At 41.0% G+C, this 23,096-nt stretch overlaps 1 protein-coding gene across 1 annotated transcript in view; it reads right to left on the bottom strand.

The window, feature by feature from the left end:
- Nucleotides 1-23,096, bottom strand: part of CAMK4 (calcium/calmodulin dependent protein kinase IV) — a 282,427-nt gene that overhangs the window by 24,118 nt on the left and 235,213 nt on the right. The window contains exons 6-7 of the mRNA XM_065406770.1: nucleotides 13,135-13,225; nucleotides 10,322-10,396 (exon numbers count right to left, since the gene is read on the bottom strand). Of these exons, the coding sequence (XP_065262842.1) occupies nucleotides 10,322-10,396; nucleotides 13,135-13,225 (166 nt within the window). The remainder of the gene's footprint in view (nucleotides 1-10,321; nucleotides 10,397-13,134; nucleotides 13,226-23,096) is intronic.

The raw sequence follows: 23,096 nt of genomic DNA, 5'->3' as shown, positions 1-23,096 counted from the left end.
CAATAGGATTTCTGGCAGCCAGTGTCTGAACTGCCCTCTAGAGGGTCAGAGGACCAGTGGTCAGAGCGAAGAATCAGACTAAAAGCAGTGACCTGCAAAGCCAAAGAAGCCCCATATTTCAAAAGTGGCAACACTGGGTATATCCAGTCTGACGTGTAAAGGTATGGAAGTCACTGATGTGATGGATGGGGAATGCAGCGAAGGGGTTGGCCTTAGGTTTTAAACGCTCCTATGCAGGTGACAAAAAGGGAGCATAACAAAGTGTGGGTGGCAGGGAGAGGAAAGCTGAGGAAGATGGTGTGTGCAGTTATTAGAGTAAGTGATAGACTGATGGCTGTTAAAAATTAAAAGTGTGTCATGTTTCTGATATCAGTGTAGGCATCTCAGCCCAGACGTGATGAAGAGGAGGAGACTTCCTACCAAGATCTGCAGGTGTTAGCAGACACAGCAGCCCCCAAGGAGCTGGTGGTGGTGCTGGGTGATCTGAATGCACACACAGGCAGAAACAAAAGAGGCTATGAAATGTGTTTGGGAAAACACAGCCTAGGCACTATGAATGATGAAGGGAAAATGCTACTGTATTGCCAAACAATGGATGATAGCCAATACTTGATTCCAAAAGAGGGTGTGTCAGTTGTTTATGTACATCAGTGGTGGAAACAAAAGCCATATGATGTTGGTGAGGAAATCTCAATGGAGTCGAGCTATGGGCTGCAAATCGATACCTAGTGAGATGGTAGCACTGCAACACAAACCTCCCGTGGCAATGATTGTGGTAGAGTGCTGGACAAGGAGGAATTAAGCTCAAAAGAAAGACGATTTAAATACAGAAAGTTAAGAGACGTGCAACAGAGAAGTTTGTGCCAAAAGTACAGAATATGTGTCCAAAAACTGATTTGCCATCAGCTGACAAAGAGTAGAACCACCCCAAAAGAATGTACATTGTGGAAGTGAAAAAGGTTTGTGGACGATGTAGATGGGGAAAACCAACAGCAAGAGAGAAGTAGCAGTGGACTGTGATCCAAAACAAAAACAAAAACAGAGCACCAAGAAAAAGAAATGAATCCATTGCTGGAAATAAAAACAAATACAAAGAAGCTGCCAAGTGGGCAGTGAAAAAGGTCAAATAAAGTGCCCTAGATGATCTGTATGCTGAGCTTGTAAATGACCCACAGGCGACTGGCAAAAAGACATACGGCACTGCAAAAATGAGATGCAAACGTGGGGAGGATGATATTGCACATCATTTGTAAATGATGATCGGGGAGACTGCTACTAACACCTGAACAAGGAAAGGAGAGGAGGAAACAATACTTTGAGAGTCTCTTAAATGAGGCAAATCCCTTTAGGATGGAGCTGCCAATATGTGATCCAAATGAAGGGGACCTGATGAGAAGAAGATTTCAAAATGAAAGTATTAGGATGGAAGTCCAAGTCCATGCTGTGGCTGACAAACTCCAAGAAGCACAATGTCACTGGTTCAGACACATGCAGAGCATGAATGAAGGGGACCTGATGATCATAGCATGGCAGGAGAGGATGGTAAGAAAGACTCCAAAGAAAGCTATCAAAGTGATGGATGAATTGCATCAAAGAATATGGTAAGCAGGTGGACCTTAGTGCTGCCTTGACAGACGAAGATGGAGGATGCTTGCATGACCCAACCCTAATTGATGGGATAAGGGAAAAAAGAAGGGTTACTGGTCTGAAGCTTTGCTAGTCTGTTGGAGCAATTGCGGTATACAGTACAGAGCATGGGACAAGCAATACAGTACTCGAGGTTTAATCCTGGGTCTGCAACCAATTCCCTCTAGCATTGTGTACATTACATAACCTCTCTCTCTCCCTCAGTGTTTGTCCTCTAGGAACAGAGCTGAGACCACTGGCTCATTTCACATAGTACACCAAAAAGATGGCCATCACTACATACCAGGGACAGTAAAATGGGGATAACATTTCCTTATCCTACAGGAGTGTTGTGAGGGGAGTTACGGGTTTGTACAGTCCTCTGAAGATGTAAAGTGCCACATAAATGCCAAATTCTGCTGAACTGCTGTTGTCAGAAATTCACTTTGCAGAAACAATTAGCTGGGGATTCTAAATGGGTTGAGAAATTCCTTCCAGCTCCTGTTGACTCAGAGTTTTATATATGTTTAATGTTCCTTCCAAAATGAAAAATACAAAGAATTAGGTTTGAATCTGTTTGATGCTAAGGGCCCTCAATACCTCAGAAAGGCAATAAGCACACCAACGATTGGTGACACATATAACCACCACCCTCTTCCCAATCACTGCCACGCAAACCTCCTGCTGTCTCCTTCCCTCCGCACATATATGCAGTACAAACAGCTGAATTGTCACCATTTTGGAGGCTGCATTATGTGTTTGCTTCCTCTTCTTCACACAATCTTTTATAGTTACAAAAATGGAGGCAAAACAAATGGCTTCTGACACTGAGCAATAACTACAGCTTTATGACATTTGTAGTTTAGTAGCAATGGTAGAAATTAGCATGGAGATTGATAATCAATACTCAAAATACAATTTTATGAGACAAAAGACACTAGGAATAGGTTTAATTCCAAGGGATGTTTAGTTCCTTTGTTTGCCTGATAAAGATGCTGCACAAACGAATGTATGTATTACTTGCATCCTATTATCCATTACGTTACAAGCTAATAGAGTAATCTTGCTGCCTTCATCAATGTCTTCCCATTTCCTTTCGTTTCTATAGTAACAAACATCAGAAAGCACGGTCTGCAATACTGTAACTATCTGCTCCTTCTCTCCCTTTTCTTCTACATACACCCTTTATGTTTATTCTCTTCAATCCACATTTACATTTTCATTAGCTAGTGACACTACTTCACAGGTATACAGACTTTACACTAAAAATAATCACTTCGAAGAATTTGGATACATACAGAAGTTGACAGATTTACTCAGTGCTTCTTGTCTGATCAGGGGCACCAAAGACTATGTCTATACAGCATTTTGGAGTGAGTGGGGAGCAAGCCTCCCACCCTGGGTCAACAGACTTTGGCTGCTAGCGCTTTATAAACAGCTGTGTAGACAGTGCTTTGAAGTTGCAGCTAAGACTGGAGTTTGGGCTTTGAAGCTCACTCCCCCTCCCTAGCCTGAGCTGCAACTTCAAAGTGCTGTCTACACAGTTATTTTTAGAGTGCTAGTGAGAGGACCACTAGCTCGAGTCTGTCAACCCAGGCTGAGAGGCTCACTCCTGCTTGCTCCAAAATGCTGTGTAGACACACCCAAAACTGCAGTTAAGTTCAACTGAATACATTCTATAGACCAAATCCTGCTCTGGAGTCATAGAGTTTAAAGCCAGCAGAGACCATCAGATCATCTAGTCCAGGGGTTGGCAACGTTCGGCACGCGGCTCGCCAGGGTAAGCTAGCGGGCCAGGCCAGTTTATTTACCTGCGGACGCGGCAGGTTCGGCCGATCGTGGCCCCCACTCGCTGCGGTTCGCTGTCCCGGGCCAATGGGAGCGGCGGGAAGCTGCGGCCAGCACATCCCTCGGCCCGCGCCGCTTCCCGCCGCCCCCATAGGCCCGGGACGGCGAACCGCGGCGAGTGGGGGCCGCGATCGGCTGAACCTGCCGCGTCAGCAGGTAAATAAACTGGCCCGGCCTGCTAGGGTGCTTACCCTGGTGAGCCGCGTGCCGAACGTTGCCGACCCCTGATCTAGTCTGACCTGTATATCACAGACCACCACCGCCACCCAGCATCCACACACTAAAATCTTTCCTGTGATGGTCTGGAAGTCATCAATAGGCACAAGAGAGTTACACCTGGCCAGGGAGATAAAAGGCCATAAGAGGAGGTTCTTTAGGAGCAAGAGAAAGATGAAGAAAACTGTAAGTCCGCTACATAGTGGGGAAGATGAGCTAATAACTGAAGGAATCAAGAAGGCAGAGGTGTTTAATGACTATTTTACTTCAGTCTTCACTAAAATGGTTAATGGTGACAAGATACTCAACACAATTAATATCAACAATGAGGAAGGAATGCAAGCCAAAACAGGAAAAGAACAGGTTAAAAAATATTTAGATAAATTAGATATATTCAAGTCAGGAGGGCCTGATGACATTCAACCTAGGAGACTTAAGGAACTAGCTGAAGCAACCTCTGAACCATTAGTGATTATCTTTGAGAGCTCACAGAGGACAGGTGAGGTCCCAGAAGACTGGAGAAGGGAAAACATAGCACCTATCTTTAAAAAGGGGACCAAAGAGGACTCAAGGAATTATAGACTTGTCAGTCTAACTTTGATTCCTGGAAAGATTCTGGAACAAATTATTAAGCAATCAATTTGTAAGCAACTAGAGGATAATAGGATTATAAGAAGTAGTGAGCATGGACTTGTCAAGGACAAATCATGGCAAATCAACCTAACTTCCTTTTTTGACAGGATTACTGGCCTAGTGGGTTGGGGGAAGAAGTAGACATGATATATCTTGATTTTATTAAGGCTTTTGACACAGTTCCACATGACATTCTCATAAGCAAACTAGGGAAATGTGGTATAGATGAAATTAATATAAGGTGGATGCACAATTAGTTGAAAGACCATACTCAAAGAGTAGTTATCAATGGTTTACTGTCAACCCGGGAGGGTGTTATCTAGTGGAATCCCACAGGGGTCTTTCCTGGGTCTGGCACTATTCAATATTTTCATTAATGACCTGGATAATGAAGTGGAGGGTATAAAATTTGCAGATGACACCAAGTTGGGAAGGTCTGCAAGCACTTTGGAGGTCATGATCAGAATTCAAAACAACTCTGACAAATTGGAGAATTGGTCTGAAATCAGCAAGATGAAATCCAATAAAAACAAATGCAAAGTTCTTCACTTAGGAAGGAAAAATCAAATGCACAAGTACAAAATGGGGCATAAATAACTGGCTAGGTGATAGTACTGTTGAAAAGGATTTGGGGGTAATGGTGGATCAGAGATTGAATATGAGTCAACGATGTGATGCAATTATGAAAAAGGCTAACATTCTGGGTTGTAGTAACAAGTGTTGTATGTAAAATATAAGTAATTGTCCTGCTTTGCTCAGCACTGGTGAGGCCTCAGCTGGAGCACTGTGTCCAATTCTGGGCACCACACTTTAGGAAAGATGTGGACAAATTGGAGAGAGTCCAGAGAAGAGCAACAAAAATGATAAAAGGCTTGGAAAATCTGCCCTCTGAGGAAAGGATTAAAAAAAGTGAGCATGTGTAGTCTTAAGAAAAGAAGATTGGGGGGGAGACCTGATAACAGTCTTCAAATATGTTAAGGACTGTTATAAAAAGGATGGCGATTGATTGTTTTCCATGTCAACTGAAAAGTAGGACAAGTAGTAATTGGCTTAATCTGAAGAAAGAGAGATTTAGGTTAGAAGGTGGGGAAAGCTTTCTTACTCTAAGGGCAGTTTAGCTTTGGAATAGGGTTGCAAGGGAAGTTATGGAATCCCCACCATTGGAGGTTTTTAAGAACAGGTTGGACAAACACCTGTCAGGGATGGTCTAGGTTTACTTAGTCCTGCCTCAGCGCAGGGAGCTGGACTTGATGACTTCTCGAGGTCCTTTCCAGCCCTACATTTCCATGAGTCTTTGATTACTATTATTTGTATTGCAGTAGTGTCTGGGAGCCCCAGTCTGGACCAAGTCCCCCGGCGGTAGGTGCTGTACAAACACAGAACAAAAAGACAGTCCCTGCTCCAAAGAGCTTAAATCTAAGTAATGTATTGAGGAACACCTTGCTGCCCTAAGGAGCCATTTGTACCCCCAACTTGCATATGCTGCTGACTACAGCATATGTACCAGCTACTTGCAGGGCTTAATATAGCCTAGCAATAGACCATGGAAACCCCATCAAAACTAGCAGGCCCTGCTTGCTTGAGACTTTAGGGCCTCAACCTGCAAGGTCCTTAGCACCCTCGACCTCTAAAGACTTCACAATAAATGGAGTATTATAATAGCAGGGTCTGGAACATTTCAGTTCTTTATGTAGCGATAGCCATCTTTGTGGTGCCCTCTATGAAATGAGCCAACCGTCTCAGTTGTGTTCCTAGCAGACAAGTGCCGGCATTGCAGTTTACCAGCTGTTATTTGATGCTTCCAGTTTTGTTATCTTCCAAGTGCTCAGTAGCTCTTTTCTCTTAACGTTTGTCCCATGAGTTAACTAGGGCCTGATGGTAAGGCTTACTGGACGCTAACTGCTATGATTGCCTTTTTTATTTTTTTCCAAGTTTGGTAACACATTTGCTTTTTCTTTAATTGAAGAGTTTTGTTCCCTCATTTTGGTGCAAGGATGGTTTTGTATTTTGTCCTTTCTGCCTATACACTGTGTGTTATCTGTGTTTGGGATGCAAGCCAGTTAAAAATGTATGGTTACACTTTTCTATTACATATTAAGCATACGGAAATTACAGTCAGATGTGTTCATTTTGTGGCTGACTTATTTTCTCCCCAAAGCACTGGACATACTACGTTCAGCACTTAATTATTCATGGACTATTAGCATTACAGTTTCCTGATTCAGATCAGGACCTCCTCCTCCTACTCGGCAGCTTGGGAGCCTATTTTTGTCTGAGTATGATTCTCTGTGACTTTTTGTTTAATTTTCAGCATCCGTGCTTTTTCTTTTATATTCGAGTTAGTGGTGCCTTCTGTTATTAAAAGCCTCAGGCTTGTGGTGTATGAATGTGTTATGATTTATTTCCTTTTACTGAAATGCTGTGAAATCTAATATGAAAACCCACTACATACAATTTAAAATATGTAAAGTTACATTAAAAGCAGGTGTTGCCAGCAGTAATATATTATTTTCACATTATATTTTGTATTACTGCAATGCTTTGCCATTTAATAATTATGATTGACTATTGGAACAGTTTAAGTAAACGCTACTTGCGAATGGTGTATTCAGTTTGGGCCTATTCCTGCAAAACTGAAGTCAATAGTAGCTTTGCCAATGATTTCCATGGATTCAGGATTAACCATCTGAAGAATGGGCTTCTTCCATGCCAGAATCCATCTTTCGTCTGAATTCAGTAATTAGAGCTAATTTTCAGACAATAGAGGCTGACTTCAGCAAGGGTAAAAATATGGGTGCATCTGTATTTGTACATGCAAATCAGTTATTATACATGCAAATAACTGTTTGCACATGTAATTACTTGATTTGTATGCAAAAATATGGGGTACACATTTTTCCATAGCCCATTTTTCCTTGCCAAGTCAACTTTCACTTTTGGAAAATGTAGACTTTAGTGAAGAAAAAGGAAACATACCAGAACAATATAGCTAACATATGACTCATTTTATAAACTGCATGCTTAGTGCCCATGATTAATACAAGGTAAAACAGTGTCATTAAGACTCTTAAGAGAACTTTGGTCAAGGCCTGTCCAATATCATAACATAAAAACCAACATAAATATTGAATAACCTAAACTGAATAACTACTTAGGCAATAAAAGTTGTAGCTGCTATGTATTATACTTCATGGGTTACAGTCAGAAGCCAAGTGTTGCATTCAAGTTACATGTACAATCATGCACCTAATTTGTTCATGCAGTTATTATGACTGCACATGCATATTAGGCATTTATGCAAATAAATGGCCAGCTAGATGTTATTGTGCAGGCAAGCCCCCAATTTGCATGCATAAATGCGGTACCTATATATGCAAATCATAAACACAACTCCCTGAAAAAAATTGTGTGTTGCACGCCTCCCAGCCCGAGGACACAGACTTGCACTAGCTCGGCTCAAACTAGAGCGCTAAAAATAGTTGCTGCATGGGTGGAGGTTCAGGCTAGCCAGCAGAGCTGAGACCCAGGGAGTCAGGCGGGTTCGAGCTCAGGTGGCTAGACCGAGCCTCCGCCGGTGTCACAACATCCACACTGCTATTTTTAACACACTAGCCTGTGCTGAGCTAGTGCAAGTCTGTCTATCCAGGGTGTTAGGCATGCTCCCAATTGCAGTTTAGACATACCCCCAGTGGCTGAATGTGGTTCTGTCATTAAAATTACAAGACTGAACTTCTACATCTGAGATTTTGAGCAGGCTTCTGTAATCCTGACAGCTGTAATTTTTGGTATGAAGGGCTAGAGAGGGATAGTGGAGTTTTCAGTAAGACTTATAATCACAAAGCATGGAGCTGGCCAAACTCATAAATGACATGTATTTTTTGTAAAAGTTTGACAAAGACTGAAAAACAGAGGTACATACACTAAAGCTGTCTAAATTGTCATTATTATTTGTATTGCCCAGAAGTCCTGAGTAAGATCAGGGCCACTTCGTGTTAGACACCATACAAAGATGGGAAAATATGGTCCCTGCCATACAGAGGTTACTTTCTAAATGTACTTCTAAAATGGCATACAAATGTGGCATACAGTTCTATCTACCTCCATTAAGATATTTATAGTGCACTAATAGTATCTACACAGTAATAGCAATTTATGTTATTAACTGAGCCTAATCATCAATCACATTATTTAATTCTTATTTTATTTTGGTTAAAAATTGATTATGAAAAGGGTCCCAACCCTTCCACATCCCTCAAAGTGACAAGTACTCCCACCCCAATCTTTCCAGTTGCCAAAATCCACCTTTAACAGTGCAGTCTGCCCTTTTAAGGCCATGGGGGTCTGGGAGCAGCTGACTCTCTTCTGGAGAGAAGCCCAGCAGGCAGCATCTAGTGATTGGGTCTGATGAGTCTCAGACAAGGGATGTAAAAAAGGGCCCCAGCTCTATGAGGTTGCCTGGGACCAGGAGAGGGACTGGGAGTGCACTCTCCAGTGGCTGTAGGAGAAGACTGTGAGAGGGCAGGTTAGCCTTGCAGACACCCCTGTGGAAGGTCACAGATCTCAGTGAAAACAGGACTGGGGTTTTTTTTTTTTTTTTTGGTCCCCCAATTGCTCCACTTAAACTTCTTTGTGTTAAAGAATAAAAAAGAGCCCTGAGAAAAAGGCTACAAACTGAACTGGGTGTGGCTGTTTGTTTATCCCAGGCTGGTGAGCCGGTGCACCGCCACTGTAGGAAGCTCTCTAATTTTACCCCATAGTTATCAATCATATTGGTCCCAATTCTGCACTGCTCATCAGCACCTCTAAGTCAGGACCAGGACTCAAGTCGTGCCGGAATGCTCTGGAACTCCAGTCCGGCGTTTTTCGTTGGCATTCTGCTACTTCTGGTAGTGTCACTTATAGTACCAGAAGTGTGTTCTGCCACTTCTTTTTTTTATGACTCAGTCACTGGTCAAGACTGTAGCATGTGATAAAGCTATGCATGTGCATAAGTGCTTTGCCTTCGTGAGACCTTAAGCTAGCTCCCTTTCCTAAGTGATAATATTAAGATAGATAATTTGGTCTTTATTTAAAAACAAAAAAACAAACAGGTCACCTTAAGCTAGTTTCTACTACATTTAATGTTGGACTATCCATAATAGGAATTATTAAGGGCCCTATCAAGTCACACTAATGACATTGCCATTATACCTGACATGCCAATATAATCCATTATCTCAATAATTTGACATGGATTTTGATGACATTTGTATAAGTAGAGCCCTACCTAATTCATGGTCCATTTTGGTCAATTTCACAGTCATAAGATTTTAAAAATCATAACTTTCATGATTTCAGCTATTTAAATCTGAAATTTCGTGGTGTTGTAATTTTAGGGGTCCTGACCCAAAAAGGAGTGTGGGGGAGGGTCCGCAAAGTTATTGTAGGGGGGGTTTGCAGTACTGCTACCTTACTTCTGTGCTGCTGCTCGTGGCAGAAGTAAGGTGGCAATACCACGACCCCCCTAAAATAACCTTGTGACCCGCCTGCAACTCCCATTTGGGTCAGGACCCCCAATTTGAGAAACACTGGTCTCCTCTGTGAAATCTGGGTAAAAGCACACAAAAGACCAGATTTCACGAAGGGAGAGCAGATTTCACGGTCCGTGACACGTTTTTTTTATGGCTGTGAATTTGGTAGGGCCCTATGTATAAGTGGAATATTATTGTATAATGTATTAATTTGTATTCAACATCAGAGTACTTTCATGTAAATTATGAAATTATATTAGAAAATGCACTGGAATATTGGTTAGTGTGGCTTGGAATTATAGAGTATGTTAATTTTTCAAAAACATACACTGATGCCAGCTTCTGAATTCTAGTTTTTGATTTAAGCTGTTCAGGAGCCTCGTCAAACTTAAGAAACTTGCATTTGCCAAACACAGAAATTAGAAAATGTAAATAGTCTCTGAATCAAAGTCTAAGTCCAATATATTGTAAGTAATAAAGGAACATACCACAGTACCCTGGAGTTCCACAAACTGTCTTCATAGTCACTTGATCTTCCACAATCTTGGAAAGCCCAAAATCAGCTGTCAAGATTTGTAGAAACATAAAATAAAAGTGTTATTGTCTGCTTGTAACTGTGTAAAGTGAGCATAGATTCAACAGGGGGAAGTACTTCACTTTTCTTTTTGAAAACGCTACATTTAAGGAAAATCACTGTCATTTTAAGGAACAAATTAAAAGAAAAATTACTTCAGAAGAATTGCATGGAAACAAAATTATACAGAAGCAAAATGTGTGTTGATGGATTAAATCCTCTTGCTCTAAGCTCACGAAAATATTTTTAAAGTACAACTTGTGCTAGCTGCCCTAAAGACAGTGGAACGTACAGCAGCCAACAATGAAGAGTCAGATGCAGAGTCAATCATGTACTCAGAACTTCTGAACAGCGCATGGAATACAAAATACTATGAAGACAAAATAAATAAATACAAAAGAGAAGACGTTTAAAAACTGGAGAAGGTATATGTTATAAAACAGAACACTATCCGTTTTGTAGAGTATTTTCATGAAAATACGCCCTTCGTTCTGATGATGTACTTAGTCCAGTGGTTCCTTTGGAAGATAAATTATTTTCCAAATGGATGGTTTTGTATTGTTAGCGAAATGTGCGTCTTTCAGTTCTGAAACACATCACCCACCTACTGGCAGGTCAAAAATTCTAACTACCCGATTCTCCTGTAAAACATGAGGACAGTAACTTTTTTCTGATGTCACTCCAAAAAACACTGTCCCTGGTAGTGCTCTTTCTAGGAGTGACACTGGATACATTGGGCTGAAGCGCTACCATTTTGGACTTTGACTTTTTCAGATCTTATCAACTAAGTCGGGAATGGCATAGGGTTTGAGCCTACAAAGAACTGAACCTTCCAGCTACAATCCAGAAAAGCATTGAAGCAAGTGCTTAACTTTAAGCATGTGTGTTAGCACATTGTTTTAAATAGAACTACTGGTGTGCTCAAAGTTACACCTCAGCTTAAGTGACTTGCTAGATCAGGGCCGGAGCCCTCAGCACCTCAGATCAAGCCGTTGGGTAGTATTTCAAGAGCAGATTTCCAAGGAAAATTCAGGCTTTGCCAGAAGGGGGTGTCAGCGACTCCGCATGTGGCACCCTTCCCTCTAAATAAATACTGAGCGGTCAGGAGCCAGCACGTTGTCATAGGTCCCATCTTTCAAATGAGATTAGAACTGAAGACCTAATCACTTGTGTTTCTTTTTCTATGAATGATCTTAGTATCTTGTTCTAATTCCAGTTTGGATGATGAGATTCTGCCTTAAAAACTGAAGAATATAGCTTGTTTGTTTGCTTTTGTTTAACATGAATTTAAAAGTGAGTACTCTGAGCTGAGAACAAGAAGATAACAGTTGATATTGTGTTTTGAAAATGCAGATTTAGTAGTTACCATGGGCTGTACAAGAGCAGTGACAGATTAGCCACTAGGCCAATGGGGCCCATGCTCAGGGGCCCCGGCCAATTGGGGGCCCCTGGAAAAATGGGCATCCCCATTCCCTGACCCCCAGGTGCTCCTGCTGGGGAGCAGGGTCAGGGCGCAGGGACTTGCCCCACTCCTTTTGCCAGCCTGGCGCTCCTGCCGGGGAGTGGGGGAAGCCCCCATGCCCCAATCCCACTCCCTGGCAGGAGCACTGGGCAGGTGCCCACACCCCGCTCCCTGGCAGGAGCGCCGTGGGGGATGGGGGAGACTGCAGGTGGAAGGGGTGGGGAGGAGCCCCCACTTGCTCTGGCCCAGGGTCCCACAGAACCCTAATCCACTTCTGCCTGCCTGGGACTCTGAGAACATATTTGTGTTTCTAGCACATGCGGAAGCCTATGCCACTGCATCTTCACTTTTGGGTTTCCTTATGAAAGAGAGACCATAAGGCTCAGAGATTCTTTTTCTTTTCTTTACAATATGTAAAAGTCAGATCTCTTTCAGTTATCACATCAGCAATGCCACAGCCTACATGGCTCATCAATTACCATTCTGCTGCTTTCTGCTTTATCATAGTACGGCACTGGGCTGCCCTAAACTGGCACACAAACTGTCTATTCCCTACATGGAAGTGGTGAATATTCATATTTCAGAGGCTTAGGGTCTGACTTTCAAAGGTGCTGAGCACCCAGAGCTCCTACTGATTCCAGCTGCAGTTGCAAGTGCTCACCGCTCCTGGAAGTCAGGCCCTCAGTGAATGCACTCTACGCCCTGGTTTGTGACAAACTGCGAATTCAGGTCAGCTTGTAGCTTGTCTGGTTTCCTCCCATCTTTTTTCATACTGCCACCTATGCCTGGAATAACTTCTCTACTCTGTGCCAAACAACCTGCCTCTCCTCCTTCAAGCTCCTTTTGGCTTGCTTTCATTGCTTACCTCCACCTTTGCGCTCTCATTCATATTTGTCCCAAAATTGTAATATATTGTCTAACAAAAAAGGAACTAACAAGTGGTGTATGTAACTAGAATCTGATCTCATAATCTTTCCCTACTGTGATCTTCACCCTCCCAAATCCCATTCTTCCTGTGTTTGTCATCTCTTGAGGTATTGTGCCTAATTTAGACTGTAAATTCCTCAGGGCAGGGATCTGTCTTTTATTTATTTTTAAAGAACAATGCACAGCTGTGCTGCTGTATAAAGAATGGGCCTATTCATCTGGATATCATTGCTAAAATAGAATACAATGATGGGGAGAAGAGAGGAGATACATGTGAACCACACAAAATAATACCAATACGAGGGAAGGATGGGAAGTATATAGGTAGTGCTGCTCACCTATTTTTAATGGTGCATCTGGTGCTGGTGTTGCATAGAGTAGATTCTCTGGCTTCAAATCACGGTGAACAATCCCATTTGCATGCAGGTACTAGAAGGGAAAAATCAAAGTGTCTAAGTCATAGTATGAAACAGCTTTTTCCTAATCCTCTATAGTTACAGTCTAGTGACTATTATTTCATGACAAGGGATAACCCAATTAACCAGATTTCAAAAAATTGTTTACAAAACTTCGTAGCATGACACACTTGAATATAGTTTGTCATCTGAACAAGAAACTGAAAATTGAGAGAGAGAGAGCATCAGCTCTCATGATTGAGAAGAAAAACCATCCCTGAGGGGCTTATTGACCATTTAAAACACAATGGTAACATCTCTAGGGGTTAATGTTAAGGTAACAGATGCTGAGATATTGAAATCTGAAGCATCAGAAAAGCATTAGGCAGCTTTGTATGTTAAATCATTCTGAGAGGTCAGAACATGGTCACCCAACTCCTGAACCACACACAAACTTTGATGAGAACAAGCATAGTGGAGAACTTAGCATGTGTGCTGCTCTAAAAATAAAATCTTTACTTTCTACAGAAGACTGAAGGATTATAATACTGTGCAGTCCTGAAGCCTTGGTTTCACATGCCCCTGGCTTTCTCAAAAGCTGTCATGGCTTTGGATTGAAAATGTCAAGGCTTCATCTTATCCCATTTTCCTGGGTGGAAAATTTGGGCAAAATCTGTTCAGCTCTTTTTTTGTCCGAGTGTGAAATCATAGATCTCCTGCCACAAGATAGAAACAAATTTTATTTCTATTCATGCAAAAAAATAAAAATAAAAATAAAAGTCTCTCTTTTCTTCAGCACAAAGACACTGGGCAGCCAGAGTCACATCTTCAGGAAGGAGGCCACTAGCTTCCTCTCTACCGGAGCTACCTGCTCCAAGCAGCTTTGCTCTTTAAGGTTCTGCAGCACATGTAGTTGCCTTCCTTCCCTCCTTATGATCTGGGCCAACTGTCATATACAGATTGGGTTCCTGGCGTACAGCCAGTATACCCGGGGCCTTCTGAGCTTATGCCCTGATTGCAAAATCAGTCCCTTACTTGGTAAATACCCTGGGGCTGACTGTCCTCTTGTTTACACCATTTTTTAAATTTTTTTTTTTAGTAGTGAAACTCCAGTAACTTCAACCAGGGCAAGTGAAAGGAGCATCGAAGCCCCAGTATTTTTAGTATGTTGTGCAATGGTTATTTGTACTTATAGGCTACTTGATAGTTACACTCAGGACTTGTCTATATGTGAGAATTGTACCAATTTAACTGACTTGGTTTTGAAACTGATTTCGTTAAATTGGTGCAGTCCCCTTACGTGGGCACTCATTTCAGTTTAAGGGTGCCTGATAGTGATTTGGCTTCAGTTGATTCCTCACTGATTTAGTTTAATCAGTACAATTTTTTTGTAGAAACAATGCCTTGGTACTGTAGGTCCAAAGTTAATTATCATGAAAGCTGTGTTTTGAATTAAAAGACAGAAACAATTATATACACATTGTAATTACCATGCACAGCAAATACCTTAGCTCTACCTTATATATACTAACTATGTCATTTAATGGTCACCAGTTACCATGAAAATAAAAAGAGACCAGGAGGAGGAACATGGTCCAGTGGATAAGTCACAAGCCTGGTATGTTCCAGGCTCTCTCAGGGACTCACTCTGTGACCTCAGACTCTATGATTCACCTCAGTTTCCCCATCTCTAAAACAGGGATGATATTTGTGTAATAGGGTTTTAGGTCTGTGGATGAAAACGGCTGTGAGTATACAGTACTATATGATAGTTTATAATTACATTTGCACTCTATAATACAAAGAGATATTCAACTATTAACCAAGTAGTCCTGCTTGCACTTTCTTCTAATTTTCAGTAAATGGTTCTAGAATGTAAAAGAAGGTTGCTCGTTGTTTGCAGCTTCATTAATATGTGTTACCACCATAAACTGTTAAGTAGAAAATTTGTATTTACCTCACAGCATTGTATTTCCATAGCAACATTACTTTGATATATTCAGATTCAGTAAAGTCCTATAGCATCTGTGTACTAAAGTACGTGATTTACTTGTCAAGTAATGGCAATTAGTCTCTTCAGAGGTGCATTACAATAAACAAGAACAGGATGAGTTACTAATTTAACAGTTGAAAAGGAGTAACACAAAAAGAACAATGCAAGATCATGAAAAGAGCATTATCTCAGTGAAAATGTCTTTTTGAGCATACATATGGATTTACACTGTATTGAAGTTATGCTGATAATCATTCTTACAAACTGCAGTCAGACAAAACTTAATCTACTAGCATTTAAGGTGAACGGGTAGAAGGGAATTTGAAATGAGTTCATGTTTGTGGTTTAAAAAACTCCCAAAGCACAAATGTGAGTGCAGATCAGGTATTTTGCACCCAGTTAACCCCTTTCATGAGCAAATGTGGGCTGTGTGCAGAAACCAGTGGGCCTGGCACACTTTTGTAGGTTCGTTAAAAATTTGATCTTTAGGATACGTCTACACTGCAATTAAAAACCGGGGTGACCCATGCCAGTTGACTCAGCTAAGGGGCTGTTTAATTGCCATGCAGACATTCGGGCTTGGGTTGCAGCCCCGACTCTAGGACCCTGCAAGGTGGGAGGGTCCCAGACCTCCCGAGCCCAGAAGTCTATGCTACAATTAAACAGCCCTGCAGTCTGAGCCCCACAAGCCTGAGTTATCTGGCATGGCCAGCCGTGGGTGTCTAACTGCAGTGTAGACATAACTTGAGTGTTTCATTCAGAAACTTTTAGAACTGGGCAATCTGGAATCAGCACTGTTTTGGGGAATACTACAGGGCATTGTCTAATTAAAGTTTTATTTTACTTCGTATATAAATCTAAATACAAATTATTTACTGAGTATTTTTGATTTGTCTAGTCATATCCAAACAACTCCCCGTTGCAGTGCTTGCAACTCCATGTTGCATCATTGTTACAGTGACCAGATGAACAGACTTTCGGGGGGTGGGGGAGGGAAGCTGGGACACCTGACATGAGCAGGGAGGTGGGTGTGCAAGAGATGACTTTGCGGTGTTTCAAGGATTCATGCATAGTACGGTGAGAGAGAAGAATGAGCCCTCCCTGCCTCCCCAGCTCTTTTCTCAGTCAAGCAATCTTCCTCTTTCTCGCTACCCAATGGACTTGACTGAATAGGAGGTGATGGCTTGGCTTGATGAGATTTGTGTGAAAGAGAGGTCACTGGAAGGCCTCAGGGAAGAGGTGAAGTAAGATGTCAACATGAGTCAGATCTAGAGGTTCTTCATGGATGTGCTCAGTCAATTTCACCAGTTCAGGTGGCCAGTGACACTTTCAATGGGCCAGGGTTTGCAGGGGGTTACAACACTTGAAAAATGCACCATTTTAAAAACCAAACATCAAGACAGATCCTATAAATGGGGACATTCCTGCTTATTAGGAACACAGTCACCCAAATAGTGCACAAGAACCAGAAAGAAAAGCAAACAACCCCCCCCCCCCACACACACACACAAACACACAGAAATTGACTAGAAACAAAAGGGATTCTTTTAATTGTCTAAGATAAAAATAATATATATGTGTGATGGGGTACATTACCAACCCCACACTGAAAGGGTTAATAAGGATCTGTGGGCACAATCAGCCAAACCCCACTACACTGGTAGTCAGTGTTGAACCTGGAGAGAGGAAATCTGACTCAGTCTCCACACAGAATAAAGATCACACAGAGTTGTTTATTTTTGTAAAGCCGTTGGGCAGGGACTGTCTTCCTATGCCTGCACAATGCCCAGCACACCTAGGCACTACTGAATAAAAATATCATACTGATGATGATAAATAGTCTTTGCCCATTGGATGAACCCTGGGGGAGCAGAATCCTCTCCATTAGAAGGTGAAGAAGCACCAGTGCAACTATTCAGTGGCCACCCCAATTGCCTGTCAGCTGTGGAAACATCAGTTGTGACCCACCTTTCCCTTCCAAATAGATGAATTTTAGCCATGAGTCTACATAGCTACAGACTCATTGGCTTTACTCTGTCTACTCTCCCAGCCCTGTCCTGCTCCCAGCTCCTATGTGCACTGCTACAGAATGTACAGCCTCAGAGAACTAATCTGTGGTGCACAGGGCAGTCTCTTGCATTGCCTCTTCAAAGTCTATCTACCCCCACATAATAGAACTGCAGTGATTCTGCTGCACTGTGAGCCTTGTTCGCTAGCCCAAGTGTAGTAGGATTGACCCCACAGGGTGTTGAGCAAACTTCAGGTACACAGTAGGTTACAACAGTATCAGTTTTATATAATCTCAGAAGACCTGGGGTAAATGTATTTTAGGATTCAGAGTGTCAAATGGATTATTGTTGGTTGTTAAACTCTGATATGCTCAGCACTGTAGAAGACACAAATAAAGACAGACCCTTACCCTGTCTACTCTATAAAATACAGACAGGCTTTTTCCTAGTTTTTAATTAATGCAACACACAATACCAACTTATGACTGGCACATGACCATGTTTCCCTAAAGGTGACCTGCAAAGAAAAAAACATTGATCTACTGTCCCACTTCCCATTTTTTGCTTCTTTATGAGACCCGAAAGCTTCTTTTTTACCTCAAAAAGTCAGGTCTCATCTAGCCTGAAAGATCTGATGAGTAGTGAAATTATGATGACATCAGAAGAATCGTGAGTCTGAAAGATGAGGAACTGGTAAGGGCAAGGAAACTCTGGTTTTGCTTATTTGTATTGACACCTAATTCACTTTAATGTCTAACAAATATTGTGGAGAAAGAGTTTTGGTTGAACACCCTTCAGTTAGGGTGACAACTCCCAGTAGGCATTGATTTAGCTGTGGGAAGAAGTGGGTGACATTTGGCTTCAGTGTACGCTTTTATATTATGCTATGTGGTAATGCTTCAGAGTATTTTTATATAGAATATATATATATAGTCTTGTAATACCTGCCTGCCACTTTCGTGAGTATTTAATTCACTCGGAGTTTAAAAGGGAGAAGTTTTTATAGCCTCTCTTTCTGCTGTTTTGCTACAGAATATTTTTAGGACTTTCACATGGAAGCTATTACTAAATCAAGGCTGCAGGACACAGGAGAGTGGAACAAAAACCATGGGTTCCAGTTCAGCATTGGCTCTCCATAGCTAAAAATTCTACTAAAACTTTGAATTCTCTTAAAAAAATTAAAAGAAAGTTCTTTTGCTCTGATTTCAGGGATGTCTAGACTTGTAATTAAGCTTTTTCTATGGCTCTAACAAAAGTGTGTCATTGTGTAATGAAAGCCACAGCATAGTAATTTAGTTTAATTACAGCTACATAATATTTGGTGGGCATACGGGTAATTGATAATGCCCCTGGAGCAGCTAGGAGAAAGTTTAAATAACCTTTTTAAGAACCTTACAGGACCAAGGAGGCCCATTCATTAAGTGAAAAAGATTCTTCTTTTCTAATCCCTTTTTTGTTGGTAATATTATTCTGATTGTTTTTTATGTAAACAGGCTATGTCTCTAAAATGGCAGAACAAGATTCCAGTTAATTCTGCCTAAAACACCATCCTGCACAAACCCCACAATATAGAGAAAGACAAGCCCTTATCTTTCAAAATACACTCCCTGAATTACATACTTCCAAAGTGACCTAGACTTCAAAAACCTTTTCAAGTAGTGAACAGAAGAATACTGTGTGTTCAATAATTAAGATTTCAGGGAATGAGGGGGAACAAAACATGTCCTGGCTAGAGAGTGGCTCTCTAAAATCAAACTGTGTATGAGATGACTTATTTGTATAACAACACAGTAATAATAAGCATTTTGCTGTCTGGTATGCGGGCAAGATTTTTGACAGAAGATCTTACAATGTTTTATCCTTGGGCAAATTACTTAATCTCTCTGTACCTCACTTTCCCCATCCATAAAATAGGAGTGATGCTTACTTTTGTAAAATGTTTTTATTTCTATGGATGAACTGCAATAAGTGTACAATGCTATCTAATTTATCATTACATTTGTACTTCTCCCATTGAGGTCAATGCAAAACTCCCATTGTTTCAATGGAATCAGGGGCTTTATGTCACTTTTAAAAATAAAAGTAATATGTTAAATATGAAAGATTTGGTCCTGGGAGGCTTGTGTGAATCAGACTGCAAATAACTTGGAAGGCAGGATTGGGCCCAAAATTGTGCAATGTCTGTTCTTTGGAAAACAAGATAATTTAACATATATTGATTGTAGAAAAAAGTGTATATTGGATTGTTTTACTGATAATATTAACAGTGATTTATTTAGGTGTATAACATCTACTTGATGAAACACCTTAGCCTTTTTAAAAATGAAATGCCATATACACATGAATTATCTCAGAAATAGAGAAGTTGTTGTACTAGATGTTGGCACAGTTTTTGAGAATTCTCACTTATTTTTTTTTCTCCAATGTGGAGAGGTAACTGACAGTGTGATAGTTACAAAGGCAGGCCTACCTTCTGCTATAAGTTACTGATTCAACTCCACAATGAGTCAATGAGGTTGCAGCAGTATAACTGACAAATAACGCATTGTCAAATTGCACATGCACACCATAAATTTCACTATTTTATTATTCCCCTATAACTAGGATGACCAGATAGCAACTGTGAAAAAACAGGACAAGGGGTGGGGGGTAATAGGCGCCTATATAAGAAAAAATCTCCCCAAACAGGACTGTCCCTTTAAAAACGGGACAGCTGGTCACCCTACCTATAACAGTGCATGTTGTCTCTAGGAGCTGGCAACCAGAAGGCTCTTTTTATCACTGCAAGAAATAAAAGCAACACTGAACTGTTATGGACTCAATTTAGCACATTTTAGAATTTTTCATGTGATTAAAATTCACATGGTTATTTAGGAAGCTAGCATGCTAATTAAACCTTATAGTATATTCTTGGCACAAATCACTCTCATTCACTTCCATGGGAATCTGGGGTTCATAAGAAATTTAAGATCAGGACCTAAGTCTGTTTGTTATTCAACAGACCCACCTCCAAAATTGTCCAGAAAATGTGTTAGTTTAGTGAAACCAATTTAACTGAATTTTAATTAGGTGAGCAAAGCATACTTTCCTTCATGTTTTTAGAAATATGCATTATATACAGCCAGTTTAATTTATTAAAATGGTGAATCTGATTACTATAAAAATGTGTGAAGAAACGCAACAATATGGCCCACAAATCAAAAGCTATGCTTATTTCCTGTTTGTCCACCACATTTCACACCTTTAAACAACTCTCACTGGAAATTCTAAATCACACAACTTAATTTATCCACTACAAGAAATTTAGACTGTAACCGCCATTATTATTTTCTTTTAAATGAAGAAACAATACACTAATTTTACCCTTAAACGATAACCATAAAACAACACTTTCATCAATCATATTTAAAGCTCTGTTCTAGAATTATGTTTTTCTTTAACAATAGCTGTGAAATCTACACTAGCTAATATCCAAAACTAACTGGAATTTTTTGGCATTACTGGAATGTAAAACAGAAGTGTTATCCTGCTCTTGAATCAGACATGACATTATCCTAAAGGATGAAATGCAAAGTTCTACTACATTATTTAATCATTGTGTGACACTCACAAGTGCTGGTAAGAGACTTCCCTAATCCCAGCCACCTGACGTGGGTCAGGATTACAAAAGATTAATATCCTTGTGGTACATAACAGGGGTCAGTGGATTGATCCTGTGGCTACTATTACACCTCCTACCGGGCAACATATCCTTAACCAACTCACTTCAGTATTACCAACCTTGCAAAAAAAAAACCCCAAAACTGTCTACTAGCATTCTTTCCCATCTCATAACAGATCATTCCTTCCACGCCATTCCACAATCCGTTCTAGTTTGAATGAATGCACTCTCATATGAAGTGTGTGTGAAAAGCCGGGGATCATGAGGAAAGGAGATGAATAAGAGAAAAAATGATAAAAAATAATATAAAATAATGAGCTGGAACTTCTACCCTCCCCATCTCACAGCACAAGAGCAAGGGGACATTCAATGAAACTGAAAGGTGGCACATTCAGCACAAAAAAAGGAAATACTTTCCCCACACTCTGTATAATTAGAATGGAACTCATTGTCAAGGATGTCATTGAGGGCAAGAATTTTGTAAGATTCAAAGAGGGATCGGATGCTTATATGGATAACAAGAATAGCCAGAGTTATAACAGTTAATGCAAACAAAGAGGTTTTGAAGGCATAAAATCAGGGCCGGTCCCAGGTGTTTTGCCAGAGTGGTCAATGTTTTCAGCGATCCAGCTGCCCCTGGAGTGGCCGAGCAAACAACCAACCAGCCAATCAGATTGGCAGAGTGGCACAGCGATGTAGTACCCAGCACTACAACTTGGTGCCCAGCACTACTGCCCTCCTCACCTACCCCTAAACCCCACCCTGCATAAAATCCTGGTGTTTCAGGGTTTAAGCCAATCTCTAACTATTGAAGATAAGGATGAAACCTCCCAAGAGGCAGATTATCCCACTGTGAGCTTCTTGAATCTTCTACCTACTGTGTTTCTTCTACCTACTGTGGGTTTCTTGCACCTTCCTCTGAAGCATCTAGAGCTGGTCACTGCTGGAGCTAGGATACTGGACTAGATGGACCATGGTTCTGATAAAGTTTGGCAATTCCTATATTCTTTGTGTTTTGTTACTTGTGTAAACCATTTTAGCATTAGGGAAAATAGCAAAGAATTCACAGACTTCGTTCTCCTAAAATGGTCCTGAGCACCTTACTCAGGCAAAATGCCAACTGAATTCAGGATTAGAATATAAGGAATAATACTTAAATCTAACCCTGGTCTGCTCTTGGGACAGGCCTAATTCTTGGGGCAAGTTAGAGCAGCCCCAGAGATCGCAAGGCTGCCTATGGGTCACTCTACCTTCTGCCTCTACATGAGGGGCTGTGGAGGAGGGTGGCACTCCATGTAGAAATATAATTACAGAGTGGTAGGAATAACAGGATCTTTAATTCCTACAGTGCCTTTTATTTCACATCAAAAGATGTAGCGTGTTCTTCATTTGATGTTAAAGTAGGGTTGAAGAATAAGGGCTAGGATCCTCAATCCTTCTCAGTCCCTCTGGGACTTAGAGTTGCCTTAAGGGCTGACAAATTCTAGACCAGTAGCTCCTGGCCTTCCTAGTGAGGGGGCATTCCTAGGTGGGCTAGAGTCACGCTGCACAGGGCCAGATCATGATGTGCTCCTGCCATCCTGGTCAGGGGAGCAGCTTCTTGGGAGTCATTATTTGCTGGTACAATTTAGAGAAGGCCTAGCGCTTCTGTAACTAGTGCCTGAGGCTGGTTCATGGCCCAGCAGCCTCCAGTATTAGGATAACAGAAAGCTGATGGAAAGCCATCTATGGCCTCCTGACCCCAACTGCATAGAGCACAGTTCTGGAATATATAAGGATTTGACCCTCAGTGTTTGCCAAATCATCAAGTGATACACCAAGCAGCCAATGGAGGCAGAGCTGGTTGATCTAAAAAACAGTAAATTTTAACTGCCATACACAGCTTCTTAAAGATTTTTATATTTTTCTTTCACTTTTCTAAAAGAGGCTTTTACAGTGAAAAGATATACTTATACTGTATGTTCTGATAAGCCTACACATGCTTGAATATATATGTCACAGTCTATACTTGTATGATTAGGAGAATAAGGCAGTGTTGTTCTGTACATACAGACACCTGAAAATAAGAAGAGAAAAATTGTTTGTCCTCAGTATAGTTGCAATGTGCTGTTTATTCTATAACTAGAGTAGTTCCATGACCACAGCTGTACGAAGAACATGTCCAAATATAATGATCAAGTAAATGTTTTAGGATGTCAGACAATTTTTTAACTATTTTCAGGGTGAAACTTCAGGGTAATGA

Source organism: Emys orbicularis, chromosome 6 (assembly GCF_028017835.1).
Source record: "Emys orbicularis isolate rEmyOrb1 chromosome 6, rEmyOrb1.hap1, whole genome shotgun sequence".
Classification (NCBI taxonomy): domain Eukaryota; kingdom Metazoa; phylum Chordata; order Testudines; family Emydidae; genus Emys; species Emys orbicularis.
The sequence above is the reverse complement of the archived record's forward strand: the minus strand, read 5'-3'. Positions and strand labels throughout refer to the sequence as shown.